This window comes from Paroedura picta, chromosome 11, assembly GCF_049243985.1.
Source record: "Paroedura picta isolate Pp20150507F chromosome 11, Ppicta_v3.0, whole genome shotgun sequence".
NCBI classification, from domain to species: Eukaryota; Metazoa; Chordata; class Lepidosauria; order Squamata; family Gekkonidae; genus Paroedura; species Paroedura picta.
The window spans coordinates 36,697,861-36,714,140 of NC_135379.1; the positions used below are offsets into that span (position 1 = coordinate 36,697,861).

The following is a 16,280-nucleotide window of genomic DNA, read 5'->3' on the forward strand; positions in this document are numbered from 1 at the left end:
TTCCCCACAATTCCCTTTGAGGGATCCGATTTTGGTAACACCATTATCTACCAGAATCAGATCTGCGGCTTTTTGGGGCATTATAATGATATTTATATGTATATAGACTGAATATTGTAAACTCCTGTTGGGTATAGGCAGAAGGTTTAAGACCTTGGAAGCCTGTTCCGTAACACAGTACGGTTAGTTTTGGTTCTTGATTACTGTTCAGAGTTAATTTTATGATGTGGTTAATTTATTCCAAAACTGGCTATTGGGCCTAACCATAATTTTTTCCAAAGCTTTCCCTATGATAAGTAAAGTCTTGCATAGGAGTAAAAATTAGCAATCTTAATCCCTATGTATGCTTTATATACATGGACATGAGGGTCTAGTCCCAATCTCAAACTCATAAGACATTTTGTATCTTCGTGAACTGGCTTGTTTAACACTAGATGGATCCACCTTCATTAGTGCTGATGCAGATCTCGTTGCAGCTGACTAAGCTTTGTCAGCGACGACAGGTGCACCTGAGCAGTGTAGCATCCAAAGAAAGGGTTTATAAAAGATCACAGTAAGTACTTTCATGACTAGTAAGATATAAGATGTGCTAACACTGGAGAGAGTTAAGGTCGTGTAGTAGTTGGAATGTTGGACCAGGACTGCCAATAACCTTGGGCAAGTCTTCTCTGTTAGCCTAATTGTCTTTGCAATGTTGTCTTGAGCATAAAACGGAAGAGCGGAGAATCACCGTAATCTCCTTGAAGAAATGTGATCAGAGATGTGGCCATTCTTTCAGACAATAGAGCTATAAAAGAAACTAAAAAAAATGGAAATGTAACATCTGCATGGGCTTTTAAGGAAGGTTTCCTATAGATCAGATGCACAGCTGACAATACCATTGTTCTTCCCTTTTTACTATAATATTTATAAAGCACCAGTTATAAGTTAGTTTTCCTTCCACACTTGGCCTATTGGGCAGAAAAATGTTTCTTTATATTTGTTTGAAAAATTCACTTTTTAAAATTATCATAGCTCAGATTGGTACCAAAATTCGTAATATTGCCAATATTTAAAAGCTGAGTGGTCTTTATTCATAACTCTGTAGGGTAAAGCTTTTTTCTTGAACTGTTTCCTGTTTTAAATGGTTGGTGAACCCCATGCTCAAGTGTGGTGGTTGATGGGATGGTATATCCCTCATTGCCTGAAGTGCCTTGTTTTAGGTTTCTAGCTGTCATCCCTGGCCAGTTCTTTTTAGCCAAGAACCTAGATTGTTTCTGCTAAAAGCTCTTGGAAATGAATTAGTAATAGATACTTGGCATTCAGTTATTATTTGAGAAAATTAGGTTGTCACACAAAATATCTGGGCTACATCAGATTGAAGATTAAATTAATTCAATTCCTTGAACAATAAAATATCTAGGACATTATCCACCTCCTTCCCATTCAGGTGTTTTCTCCACATATATTAATGAGTTATAGCCTGCTTTAAGGCACAATGTGTTTTCCCTAGAATGCTATACATATATGTCCAAATTGTCCAAACCTATACATTGTTCATCAAAAGTGGGCTTTATTTGTAGCCACATTTAATCTCCAGCAGCCAGAGATATAGCTGATGGCTTATCATTTGGCTTTCTACTTGCTGGGGATTTCCCATCTATGCACCTTGCAGCTGCATGGAAGACTTTGGCTGTAATCCTAAGAGCGCTTTCCTAGAAAAAAATGGGCACTTACTTTCAAATATTTTATTTATTTATTATTTGTTTGTTTATTTACTGACTTATTTATTTAAACCCATCTGTAGGCTGTTTTCCCAGCCCATTTAGAGCCCCCCCCCAAACAATCAAACACCAAAAGCAATGTAGGAGGTCTGCAATAGACTTTATTAGGATGTCTCCATTTCTACTGCTTACTCTGATCCTTACAACTGCTGCCATGATACTGCAGTGGCTGGTGATGTTAACATCCTGAGCCAGTATAATGTACTGGTTGGAGTTCCCGACAAGGATCTGGGAGGCTCAGATTCAATTCCCAAGTGTGCCAGGGAAAATCCCCAGGTGACCTTGAGCCAGTCACTGTCTCGCAGCTTAGCCCACCTCACAAGATGACCTGTGAATATAAAAGGAAGGAAGGTAAAATGGTATTGTAAGCCACATTTGATCCCCACTGGGAAGAAAATGGAATACAAATAACTAAATAAATTGTTTTCTATGGTTTTTATTGATTGTTGCATTATGAAGAAAAAAACCTGCCACTTTTTGGGTTTTCTTACTGCTTTGTTTAGTCAGCATAATGCATTATCAGCTGCCAGGTATCTTAAACCAGGAACTATGCCAATAAGACCCCCGATGCGATACTGTCTGGTCAAGGGATCCCCCAACCTTTTGGAGCCTGCAGGCACTTTTTGAATTCTGTCACAGGGTGGTGCGTCCAACCGCTAAATGGCTGCTGTAGGAGGCAGAACCAACCACTCAATGTAAGGGTGTGAATTTATGCATAACTGTAATGGTAACTCTTCACTATTTCAGGTAGAAGATCTGTTTAATGAGATGCCGTTTAAAGTGAACATACTGTTTTAAAATATTTTATGGCATACACACAGCTTGCCTTCAGTCATACAGAGAAGAGCCTTGTGCTATAGTGGCAGCTGCTGCCAAAGCAATTTTAAGAAACCAGCACAGCCAATCAGATCTCCAGTGTCTCACCAGAAGCCCTGCTGGACAGAAGTCCCACCTGACCCCACCCCCTTTCTAAACATACTTGATGGGCTGCAAGATAAGTATTGGCAGGCCCCACATAGGAGGGACCCCTGTTCAGGTCTGTACCACTCCTTGCAAGAAGAAGCTGCTGGTCTGCTGTCTGCTGTCAGGTGTCCCTCAGCATCTCCTCTGCAAAAACCATATTGCAACTGGGGTCAGGGGGTGCAAGGAGCCAATAGAGTTCCATCTGCTCTATAAAGTTACTAACCCCTTGTTTTGCTTGGCTGTCTGAAGTACAAGCTTCCCTCCAGCCTGGATAAAAGATAGGTGTTATATTGACAATGGTGAAAGTCATAGGGGAAGGGAAGAGGTTGAGTACCAGTAAAAAGAATATCTTAAATAAACCCTTAAGGATGAAATCAATATAGTTTACTGTTATATTGGACATATTTTATATGCACTTTAATTTCCCTCCTGCACTATGTGGGGTGTTTCTTGTAGGGGCCAAAGTTTCTGTGCAGATAACTATTTGGCATATGTTGTAGTGCATAATTGACTGTGTAGCATAATTTGTATAGCAAAATAGAGCTGAGCAGCATATAATGGGAGAACAACCTTTAACTGAGTCTCTAGATTTTCAGGTCCTGGCTGTGAAGCCAGCTAACCCCATTTTTTCGCCCTGTCCCCCCCCCCCCTCAAATCCAAAATTGCCATAATGCCTGCCCTACATATATACACTTTCCTCTATCCCTCCCCCTATTGTTACATTCTAAGGCTGCAGAAGATTCCCAGCTAACAAAAGAACATTTCTTGTCATTACATCCCATTGCTGACCCATCAGCTGCTTAACCTAGAATACTTGCTAGCCATAAGGACAGGATCCTTGGCACCAATAACGGCATGCTTGTGTTGATAGAAGCCCACTGACTTGAATTGATCTCTGCTGGCACAGGTGTGTTTAGGATCAAAGCTTTTAAAGAAATATATGTTGGACTTTTTTATTAGACTTTAGGTCTCTTGACACTTTATGGCACACTGGAGTCACATTTTCCAGCTTTTCCTCACAGCCATACATTTTGGAAACACAACGTGATCCTTCTTACTGTTCAGCAGGAACAAGCACAATTCATTTAAATGGGGCTCACACCAGCCAAAGGTTATCTTGAAGGCTGAGCTGGTTTTGGGGGGTTTTTTTTTTGAGAAAAATAATGTCAAAACACTCACGTAGGAACAATCAGGAGGGTGGCAAATGCAGGTTTTACGAAGGAAACAAAACAAAACCAATGCTCCAAGCCCAAAACCCAATGGGTAGCTAAACAGCATCTGTGCAATTATTATTACTATTAATAAACAACAATAATAAGTAATAACAGTATGATGTTACTGTTCATAAAATTATATTAATATGACCATGGTCATTAGTAAAAATACTGGTATTATTACAGCACTAAACAGGTCCCTGCTTTTATGAGCTTACAATATAAAATTTACGTAAGAGGACAAAGGAGGAAGTTGGAAGTCAGAGTAAACAGGAGTCGCATGTACACTCAATTCAGCTACTCAAATTTCGGTTTCATTTCAGCACAGCATGAGGATGGAGGATTTATGCAAGAGTCTTCTCAGAATAGGCGGTTTATCACTAATATATATATGAAGGGGAAAGAGAAGCCCCAACATGTGGATGTTCAGAAAGAAAATAATTTTACTTTTTACTAGCAGTTAAACCTATTTTAAAAGTAAGCTAGAAGCCAGCAGGCCTCCTGCTCCCATGCCAGCGGTACCAGTGCCCCCCTGGCTGCATCACCCTGTGGTCAGATGGTGAGGGCTGGGGGGGGGGCAGCAGCTGGCAGCTCCTAGCAAACTTTTAAAGTGGCCATAGCCATGGTGACCTCTGTGGTGATCTCTGTGCACTGGGAATGATAGGGAGGGAAGCAGCGGCAACCCCAACTCTGCACTGTCTCTGGGAAGGAAACCTTGGCACTGGCTGGGAGTCATGGCAGCTCCCCCATACGGCAACTGTGAGTGGGTGCGGCTGGGAGGGAGCAGCATCCATGCCACCCCACCAGCGCTGAACCTGGTCCAACAGGGAGGGGGGCAGGCAGGCAGCGTGGAGGCTTGTGGCAGCTCTGGAGCAGAGTGTGGGCAGGGTGTCAGCAAGGGCCTCCCCCTTCCCACATGATCTTATCTCACGAGGGGCCAGGGAGGCAGGGAAAGGCACCTCATATGGGGCAAGATGCGGCTACAGGCACCCCCCACGAGGTGTGGTGGCGGGTGGGTGGGGCAGCGGCAGTGGGGCTCACTGCCAGTGGTAGGGAGGGAGCATGTGGTCTGCTTCCCCACACTGCCTGCTCTTTGTGGGGACCGCAGTGGTAGGGCAGCACATGCACTGGGCCCCCTGCTGCCTGCACCAGAGGCCTGAGGGCAGAGGCAAAATGCATACTTCCACCCTGGAGGTAAGGAAGTCAGGGAGTGCTGCAGGGCTTGGGTGAAACATGTGGGTGGGCTGGTGGCACCGGAGCTAGAAGGCAGGAGGGCCATAGTTGCAGCGGGGCCATGGCGAATGCTGATGGTACCTCTAACGTCAGGCAGAGGCTGGGAGAGCGGGGAGGAGGTCTGCAGCAGTGGCTGGGCCCCAGCAAGTGCAAGGGACAGGTGGAGGAGGCAGGCCAGTTCCCAGGCCACAACAACATCAAGGGGGGGGGGGGGCAATGTCTGTGGTATGGGTTCTGCAGAGAAAGCAGGCAGTGTTCTGAGGGGCAAGTAGTAGTGAGAAGGCAGGCTTCTGAGGCCGTGGCGGCAGTGCGGGGACTGGTGTGGCCTCAGGGACCTGCTAGCCATGTGATTGTCCTTTGGGGGGAGGGGTTCTCCTCCTGAGGGCCAATCACAGGGTTGGTATGTCATTGGAAGTACCCTGCACATTTTATTATATAGATCAGGGGTAGTCAAACTGCGGCCCTCCAGATATCCATGGACTACAATTCCCATGAGCCCCTGCCAGCGAATGCTGGCAGGGGGTCTTGGGAATTGTAGTCCATGGACATCTGGAGAGCTGCAGTTTGACTACCCCTGATACAGATGATGATTTCGGACATGTCTCTCCATCCCCCCCTTTGGAGCTGGAAACAGATAAGAAGGATCTAAGGAAAAGTGTTTTCTATATTAAAATACAGAATAGTACCCACAGCCCTCATGCTGTGGTTGACAGATCATTGATCCTCCATTCAAAGCCAGATAAAAACTCAGTTCCTTTGTAGCTGAACTGAATGTTTGCATTGCTTGGTAGTGGGTAGAGTTTAAGCAGCCCTAAGTAGCAATGCATCTTGCCTAACAAAAGTCTTACCGATGCAAAGCATGTATCAACTTTGCAGTGACTACCTACTTGTAGACTTTCCCCTTAATTTCACTCCAATTGTTTTCAAGTCCAGAAGAACCTGAGTGTTCATTCATACCAAGAGGCATTTTATTTATGTGCTACTTTTCTATTTACTCTTCCTTTGAGGAGTTCAGGGTCTATGCTGTCCATACACACACACCCTGCATACACACATTTGTTCTCACAACTTCATGAGTCAGGGAGCAATTCTAAGCAATTCTAAGCACACCCATGTTAATCAATGGAGCTTATTCCCAGAAAAGTGATATTACGGCTACAGCTTAGTGGCTTGCTCAAGGTCACCTTGTAATTTTTATACTTAAGCAGGAATAGAAACCCTCATCTAAATCTAATGTTTTATCTGTGAGGATAAATTTCCTGTAAGAGATGGGTGGGAAGGAGCAACCAAACAGAGACTAAGGGGAGGTTGTCGTTATCAGGCAGAGGAGCTTCAAGAGACAAGCAAGGGCCCCTAAAAACAGAGTCCTCTAATTATTAATGGCAATCAAGTATTGTTGAACTGTAGCCTAAAGTTATTTACCAGCCAAAGAGCAACACATGGTGCCAGGAGTGGGCTGCAAATTTACAAAGTAGCTGTAAAGTTGGAAAGAACTATTAAGAAACTGAATGGAGGTGACTTAAAGTCCCAGATGTGCTGGATCTCTCCAGTCATGCCACAGACAACTGGTGACAATCCAAACTAAAGTTTGATTTGTTCATGGAAGCCAGTGAAGCTGTGGAAGAGCCAGGTAAGAGGAAGGTGCATCTTTAGCTTGACTCGTCATGGTATGGGAATACAAAAACAAACAAATAAAAGTTGTGTGATTAATACTGTTCTTGCATACCATAAACAGCTGACAATGTGAAGCCAAGTGTGATGTTTGCATGCCCACATCACGTGCAGACATGTGCCCACAAACCAAAATACAGCTGGCAGGTCTAATTTTAGCCCTTCCCAGCCTTGTGAAGTGTCCCCTTTTGGGAAAAAAAAATGTGTATATGTGCGTGGGGGGAGGGAATTTGCCTCCTGAAATAATTTGCTTGATAATATAGCAGCTGACAGCAGTCCTATTAGAATATTATGTGTGATTTAAGTAAAAAAACAATAACAATGCAGTGTTGCTTAATTTTTATTTTTAAAAATAAATAAATCACTGTCAGCAAAGCTGAAGATAGCTCTGTGAACTGAATGACACAGAAAAGGAGTCTGTATACAGACAATAGCCTTTTCAGGGATGTGAGCGGTATGGAAAGCTGTCACAGCTGGTAGTACACATGTTCTTTTCTTTTGGTTCCTGGTTCAACTTTTGTGGGCTTGCAACGGATAGTACCATGATGAGTAACCTTTCTCTCTCCTTCCCACATATCTGCCTCCTTCCATGTGTCTAAAGTTTTAGGTACCTTTCAGATTTCTTTTTGAATGTACGAAGTAGTAAAACCTGTGGTCCTCCAGATGTCCATGGACTACAATTCCCATGCAATTCCCATGCAATTCCCATACAATTGCCAGCAAATGCTGGCAGGGGCTCATGGGAATTGTAGTCCATGGACATCTGGAGGACCACAGATTGACTACCCCTGGTATAAGGAATGTGGATGCTTGCGTAAGGACAGATATTATCCGTTAACAGGTCATCTCGGGCGACTAACCCTTGCTACCAAAATTGGCTAGACCAGCAATTGACTTGCGGTCAATTTCAACACTAACTTGATTCCTGTGGATTGAGAAGAAGCATCTGCCATTAGGCATTAGGGGGAAAAAACTGGGCAAATAGGCTTTTTTGGGGGGTTTTTTTTGCTGGTACAGGCACAGAGATTTACTTACTTAACTCATATTGACATCTTTTGCTCTCTTGGGATCACTGTCAGTGGGTGATTGTACACTGTCAAGATGGAGGTTAGCATTTGCCATTGTTATACAAACAGAAAGCTCTCAGAGTTCCAAATGTAGTGCTTTTCTGTTCCCCACAGGAGTGGATTGGAACCCGCATCTACAATGGAAAACCTTTCATCTACATCTTACACAATTGGCTTTCTGTTTCTCAGATGCGCGGAAGTAGTAGTGCGGAATTAGCTTCTATGTTTGTTGTACCTTGATAATTGGGTATGGAACGAGGTACTCTGGGCATGGTTATTCAGTAGAATGTTCATTTGATTTCGGCAGGATTTTGTCTTTAGCAAAGGTGTTTAGGAATGCGCCACAATCCTTATTTCTGGTGCTCCAAAATGTGATGGAGGCCACAATAAGTATATAATACGTCTTGATTTCCACACATTTTGTTTGAGCAATTTCTTGGGAGCAATTTCTGCTGAAGCTAGAGGGGGCTATGTTTGCAACTGATTGGGGAACAGAAAAACACTACCGTTTGGTGCTCTGAGACTTTTTTGTTTTGCTTTATAACAAGAGCAAAAACTACCCTCCATCTTGACAATGTTACTTTCGAGAATACTGGTTTCCCTGCAGGAGTCTTTTGCGGCTTGACCCCAGGCAGCATTTGAAAATTCAGTGACTGGAGACTTGTCTACAGATCTAGAAGAAACTAATGGGGGAACCAACCTCCATTCTTCAAGTTTGATTGATGGAAGAATAAGAGCTGGATCCTGTATAGCAGGATTGCCACTATTTGCGAGAGCAGCAATTCCCAAGGAAAATCTCCAGCACAAGGACAGGATGGGGACATCTAAATTTATAATCCCCTGCATGCTCACTTGTGAAGGAAAATCCCAACGGCTTTAGTGGGATTTGCTCGCTGTGAAGATCACCAATTCCACACACAGATACGACCAGATTTAAATGGATACCATTCCCCCTTACCCAGGCTCTCTTCAGTGCTTGGGCAAAGTTAATGGAATGTAGCCTCTCAAAATGTTAGCGCAAGACATGGAACTCTGGCTGTCTTGCCGATGAAGTTCTCCCCTCGTCTTGTGTCTTCTCCGGCGGATGCTCTCGCACCAGTTTCTTTGGCCATGCCCTTAAAACTGGGATCTTGCCCGGCTTAGAAGCAGCGGCCGAAATTAAAGGGCCGGCGTCCCCTTTTCAGCGCCGGGGTCGCCTGTGCGTGGACGAAGTCCTTGAGAGCGGAACTCGCGCTCGTGCCCCCCACTCGGGCTCGTGAGGCATCATTTGGGCCGGGGGGGGGAGTGGGGGAGGGGAACCATGATCAAAGGGGCAGGCCGCTTCCCCCCTCCCCCTCCCCCTTGCCCGAGACTTTCTCGCCCAGCCTCGGTCTGTTGGGCGGCCGCCGTCTTCGGGGGGCAACTTTGGGAAGTGGCTGCGCAGAGGGCTCCGGGCGCGGCAGGGCTGCGGGGAGCGCGCGGCGTCCCGGAGCGTGGCCGGCGGGCGAGCCGGGCTCGCCTTGCGGCGCTCTCCAGCCTGTCTGCCAGCCAGGCAGGCGAGGGACGCGGCGGGGCTGGGCTGGGCTGGAGCTCGCCGAGCGCTTGTCGGAGGCAACACTGCAGCCTTCCGGACTGCGTCTGCTTCTCCTGGGAGAGGCCGGCTGGGTAGTTCCACCCACCGGCGGCGGGGAAGGAGGGGGTTTGAATGAAAGGCGAGGCGAGGCGAGGCGATCCCGGAGCCCCCGGCCACTCCGCCACGGAGACCGCCGCAACTAGGCTGGGGACAGCCGGCCGCCGCCGCCACCGCGCTTTCGGTTCGGTTCCTTTGGGGTTTTGTGTGTCTCCCCCCCTCCCCTTTAAATTTTATTTTTAATTGATTTTCCATGTATTAAAAAAAATTCCAAGGACAATTTTTTTTTTTGGCCAAGGGTGGCGGGAAGAAGGCGGCTTCGGAGCGACGGGAGCGAGACGAGAGCCGGCGGAGCTGCGGCGATTTGGAGTTAGCCCTCTTCCCGGCTCCTCCGACAGGACTTCCAACCCCCCACCCACTCACCCCCCACCCAGCCCGCTTTACAGACACTGGCAACTGACGTCCCCGGAGCCCGCTTGGGGGGCACCGCCGGGGAGGCAGGAGGGTGCCGGAGAGCCAGGCGACGTCTCGCCCCCCCCCCTCCCTACCTTCCTCCCCCTCCTCGCGCTCCTCCAGTCTTTCGGATTTTCCTTTCTGCGAAGCGGCGGGTGCGCGCGTGGGTGCGTGAGGGAGGGAGGGAGGGCGGGCGAGCGTGCCGGCCGGGTCTCGCTCCTCGGCGGCGGCGGCGGCGGCGGGGGAGACTCGCGAGCGGCTCGGAAGGCGAGGAAGTCTGGCGAGACCGGCCGCGCCGCTCCCTCGGTGCTGTCAGGAGGCGGCGGAGGGGCTGGCGCGGGAGAAAGGCCTGGGGCAAGTGGCAGCCCTGCCCTCGAGTTCCCGGCACCGGCGAGCCGGATTCCAGCTACATGGGCAAACGCCTGGAACAGCAACCAATGTACCCCCAGTACACTTACTACTACCCGCACTATCTCCAAACCAAGGTAGGCGCCGCGGCCGGGGCCGGAGCCGGGGCTGGGGCCGGAGCCGGGGGGGGGGGGGGAGCCGGGCGGCGAGCGGGACTTCCCGGGGCTGGCCAGCGCCGTCGATATGATACCATTAGGCACTTAGCGGATGATGGATAGTTGATTGGCGCAAATTGCAGGCTCGCTTTCTCTGCCCTCGCCTGCCTGGCTGCCTGGCTGCCGGGGGGAAGCCTGAAAAGGAGTCGAATGAAAAGCAGGCTAAACAAGCAGAAGGGAGCGGAGGGGGCTGGGGACAGGGTGGGAGACAAGAAAAGGAACGGGCAAGGGCAGAATCGATGTGCGAGCGCGCGCGCGCGCGTGTGTGTGTTGAGAGCAAGACAATAAAAAGGGCAGCTGGAGGGAGAGGAGAGGGAGAGGGGCGGCTTGGGGAGGTGTGCGCTGGGGGGCTTGAGCCCTGCTGCTGCTGTTGGTGCTGCTGCTGCCGCCCCAGGTAGCCCTCGCCTCGTGCGACAGGACGGCCGCCCCTCTGGACAGCGTCAGGCAGGCGGATGGCGGGTCCAGGGACTCCCTGGCGGTGGGCTGCGCAGTTGAGCGCTTTGCCCTCTGTGGGGACGCTGTGGACACTCCCCGCTGGAGTCTGATGCATCCCTGAATGCCGCCAGGGTCAAAGGAGGGCACAGAGGCAACCCGACCCAAGCTCAGGGAGTGAGGTTTCATTCAATAGTCGTATATTATAATAATATAAAATAAATTGCACAGTTAGACTTTTTTTTTTCCTTAACCCACCTGGAAGCAGAGGTTTGCTACTTTGGGGGGATGTCTCACTTGAGGCAGGTAGTCATTTGTGTCTTTTGTGCGTGGAAGTGTATTTCTTGGGGGGCATCATTGACAATTCTGGCCTTGGTCTGCTAGGAAGACTGTAGTGCAAGGCGCCAAAAGAGGGACTGAATAATCCATTTTAAATTTCTTCCCAGTTCTCTTATGCCGTGCCCTCGGCTCCCTCAATAGATTCCACGCACTGCCGATGAACTTTTTAAAAAAGAAAAATAGTATTCTGAAGTTTGATGCCCGGAATCATATGAATGTGAGCATTCCTTAGAGGGAAAACAAACTTGAAGAGCCAATTGAAATGCACAGGGTATAATTTTTTTGTGTGGGGGAGAAGTGTCTGAATGATTGGTGCTTTCAGTTACCGGCGTAGTGAAATGGTCACAGCTCTCTGCAGCCAAGTTCACTTTCTTTACTTTGGGCGTTATTTTTGTGATGGCACTACATCATCAGCTCTCTCCTAATATAAATTAACTAGTTATGAAAAGCAAGAAGGTTGTCGCTTTGGGGGGGAGGGGTCAGCAGGATATCCTTCTGCAATTGATAAGATTTCCACTGAGCCCTGGAGACCACTGATCGGCTAGGTACACTGCAGCGTACAGACCATCTTTGTTCTCCATCAAATCCTTTAGGCTTTTTGAACAATTGTTTTTACTATTTTTTTTTCCTGCTCAAGGTCGATTCAAATTGCATTTTACCTCTGTGGCCATTTAGTATATATTGCCACTGCTGCTGGTTCAGCAGCAGCAGCAGCCTGTAGCTATCTTGACTGCTATATTGCCTATAGCTTTAACTGTTTAGGGGTATAGGGATGAGAGGCTTGGCATTCCTCAAAACCTGGCAAGTCAAGGACATGAAGCAATTTATGGGGACTTTATTTTGGTGGGTGAAGAAAGAACAATAGCCTCAAGTACTTGATAAGACACCGTGGATATTCCATGGCTTATGTTGTTTAAGCAGTGCCTGTCACTTTGCTTTCAAACTACTCGTTTCCACTGTACACAATATGCTTCTTGAGAAACGTGACCTTGTGGCTGAGTCAAAAAAAGACAACTGTCCTTTGCAAAGGGGTGACATTAGGTGTGCCTCTTTTCCTCCAAGAATTTTGTCATTATTATATGTATTAATAGCCTTACTACATTTCCATTAAAAGAAAAGGTGGACAGGCAGCATTTGTAATTATACCCCCCATACAAATAGTGTTTTTTTTAAAAAGGATAAACATTACAGATTAATATTTTATGGGTGACCTTTCGTTTCTGTCACGAGTGATTTAATTAGACAATATATTAATAGAGAAATATAGGCATTGTTACAAACTCTGTAACCTTATTGTGCAGAAATCTATGCACAGGACATTCAGTTATCCCTCATACATGTTAGTGGTCATGCACACAAGAAGAAAGTGAGTGTACTGCCCAGTAAGACTGCACGTGTAATAAAATTAACACACGTGTGTATATATACATACACTATAGTTCTAAAGAGTTTAAGGCAGTGTAGACAGGCAGCATCTGGACTTCGTTACATTCAAGCTATCCATAAGCTTCTGGAACTTAAAAAAAAAGCGGCAGCTGAGAGTCATCATTTCTGTCAAGCTAATATTTTGGTAACCAAATAACAGTATGGTGGGAAGATGGTCATTTATTATGCCTGTCATAGCAATATATGGTAATATATTACCTAATGATTTCAGCCATACTGGAGAGATCACAGTTGTAATATTTGGGAACCCATCAGAATGGTGCAATCAGAATGCGCATCCATATGAACTCTCATTTGAAAATCAATACACAATAGTGGCAGCGTAGTTATTAGAAATCACATTGTGTTATTACAGGTATTAATGTGCAACCCATGGAGCATTCATAATGCTGTTTGGCTTTTACAGTATGCCTTTAATGCTTTCCTCCAGGGTTTGCCTTTGTCCAAACACCTTAAACGTGTCTAAGTGATATTGTTTGTGAAGTATAGTACCATGATGATACTTCTGCTTCAGAATTTGAGTTGCAAGGTTAATATTTGACCATTTTTACACATTTGTCCTATTTAACAACCCACTGACAATTAGACGTCCCAGACCTTTTATGTAACCTGAAATTCATGCAATTTGATTTTAGTACTTGTCTGCTTTAGAAATTGATTTGAAAATATGCAGGCTTTGGAAAACTCAGTACAATTTGATGTGACGCTTAGTTAAAAAAAGAAAGAAAGAAAGAAACAGGTATCTCTTTTCCATATATGAATGACAAGCTAATGAAAGCGTAACGTAATTTTCATCTTTTTGTTGTGAAACTCTCTGGCTGTCCTAATTTAGACTGTATTACATTAACCTTGTGGCCAAAGTCTTTGGAACAGGATCTGTTTATCGAAGGCGTATTATGAATTTGCGTCCGTCTAAATGCGTTTTGTTGCTGATCTCTAATATACGGCTTTAGACAGTCAAGCCGTATTGAAAAAGGGATATGCATTTATCACAAGATGATTTACTGCGTGGTTGGAACTTTTTCTAAAATGTATAAATTTACTACTATGGTGTGCACAGTGTTAGCATAAGGCTTATGAACTGGGCTCATGGTTTTTAATTGTAGTACTAACTGCCGGTGAATATAGGAGGAAAGAGATGTCTCTTTTGTTTAGTGAATGCCTAAGACTAAGGGATTCAAAGTGCACATATTGGAATTTATTCCATCAAAACATTATGAATGTGTTGCCAGTTGCTTTTTGAAGTTCAGTTCATTCTGGGGCTTTCCTCCGCCTTTGGAAATAACAGTTCTAAGCAGTGTGCTAAATCAATGTTTTTTCTCCCTTCAGGTCAGAATTATCTATAAATGGATATTGCATTTAGAATTTGATCTCTGACATTGGTTGAAGAACTGTATATTTGTGCTCACATTGGTTGTGCTTTATTTTCAGCTGTAGCCTATTGTTTGCTTTTGGTGTATTTTGAACATGCTTTTAAGTCACATGCTTTTTTAAAGCCTTCTAATTGGCTAACAAAATCTTAGAAAGAGGATATGTGCAAAATAAATAGTGAAGCCAGCATTCAGGTTGTACTCATGGGGATAAAGCGTAACAGGAAGAACAACATTTCTCCAACATGTATGTACGTGAATATATGAAAACATGTACTAAAGTGACATATTTATGGTCATTATAAGAAGGGAGAGTGAACAAATAAAGTGCCTGAGGAAAAAGATGAACTTGAGACCACCTTAATATCAACGTTGGCAAATTATTTTCCTGACCTGTTTGCTAGGCACCTAGAATAGATGAGATTCTATATGAGGAACAGAATTGGAAAACTATGTGTATTGTTAGATTTTTTTAAAGTAGGCCTTTGGGGTGGTGGTGGAAGTGTTTAAAAACATTTACTGCATTTCTAACTTGCTGAACTCATTGGATAGAGCCCTTTGCAGTTTTTTTAATGCCACAATACTGTTCCTGCCTTTCTCCCCTACCCTCCTCCTTCCTGTTTTTCTCTTCTCCTAATCCCAGTGCTCCTTTCTCAGTTTACTGCGATCCCCCCACTTTTAGCCATCTGGCCTCACTGAATGCCTTGAGGAAAGAGTTCCAGAAAACCAAGATGCCCGATGAAGCTTCTCTGATTGGTCGTGTTCAGCTTGTGTTTTGTGCCTAGTGTGAAGTAGGGGTCAGGTGTAAGGAGTATTTCATCAACCACACACTGATTTCAGGCTGCCTTTCAAGCCATCTGCACCTTGGATAGCCGCCAGACCGGGGCTCAAAAGTCTTGCTGGAGCTTATTTTGTCAAAGTGGCAGCAAATATGTGTAAATGAGAAGAAATGCATTTTCTAGGATCAAGGTTGATATGTATTTAGAGTCTTGTTAAGATCAATAAATTATATCCCCCCCTTATCACTTGCAGCTGTCAGAAAGGAAACATTTTGTTCCATTATATGGATATGGATAATAACGGATACACTTTTGATTATAGGAAAGTATTTGGATTAATATCTGTTCCTGGCGTGGTGCCAGTGATTGATGTGGAATACAAAGGGTTGAAATTATTTCCTTTAGAAGCCAAGAGACACAAACTCGTTTTTCATCGGCATTTGTACATTCACAGGTTAAAAACATTTCTCTTGCTGTCAGGTCTACAGCCTCTGTAAATACTCTGGAGTATATTGGTTGTTCTTTCTGACGGTTGTTTCAACGTGGTTCATTCATGGAGACCTGACTGTTTTTTTGCTTATGTACTACTTTGTTTTGCAAAACAAACAAATGACTTGGCTCATTAAAGGAAACTACACACATACACATTTTTGCCAAATCAGGCCTGAAGGCGTTAGGGATGAAGACAAGAACTACAGACAACAAGCTATAATAAGTATCCACATTTAGTATTTATAATGTGCAATAATATTTTACACATGGCATGTTCAAAAAGGATCAGGTTGAATTCTCTTCCTGTACCTTTGTTACCAGCTGAGAAGTCAGCAAGAGATGTGATACTCTTTAATTCAAAGAATTTGGGGAGTAGCTCTCAGGAGAAATGTGTCTAGATTTGCATGAAAGTCAGATAAGGATGCTTGTTGACAAAAAGTACCTGGGTTCATTTCAGGTCTTGCTGTAAATAAGACTGGACCATATGAACTTTGTATTGATAAGATGTAATCTAGCCTTACTTTGCCACACTAGAACTTCCGAAAGAGAGAGGCATGATATACAACAACCCACTTCAAAAGCATTTAATCCATTTTAGTTTTCACAACTGTGTAAGCCACTTTTCTAAGTGATATTTGTTTCTTTGTGTCATAAAAATTCGACTAATGGAAAAAGCATCAGTGAATGTCTCTTCAAAACTTGCTTCGAGTTTGACATTATGATTTGGTTTTGTAAAGAGTTCCTGTAAGCTCCAGCTGTCTGTGATTAAATACGGTAATATCAGAAGCGTGTGTGAATAAGAGCATTTGTAATATACTTGTTCAATAACAAGAGGCTGCAGATGTGGCAGAGAGACATTTATTGAATCCTATATTGTCGTAATGCT

General features: G+C 45.0%; 1 protein-coding gene across 7 annotated transcripts in view; it reads left to right on the forward strand.

Moving 5' to 3' along the window:
* Positions 1 to 16,280, forward strand: part of RBMS3 (RNA binding motif single stranded interacting protein 3) — an 862,898-nt gene that overhangs the window by 284,996 nt on the left and 561,622 nt on the right. The window contains exon 1 of one of the 7 annotated variants that reach the window (XM_077304655.1): positions 10,220 to 10,458. The exons of the other annotated variants lie outside the window; for them this stretch is intronic. Coding sequence (XP_077160770.1) covers positions 10,384 to 10,458 — 75 coding nt within the window. The 5' untranslated portion in view covers positions 10,220 to 10,383. Of the gene's footprint in view, positions 1 to 10,219; positions 10,459 to 16,280 lie in introns of those variants that run through there. 7 annotated transcript variants of the gene reach the window in all.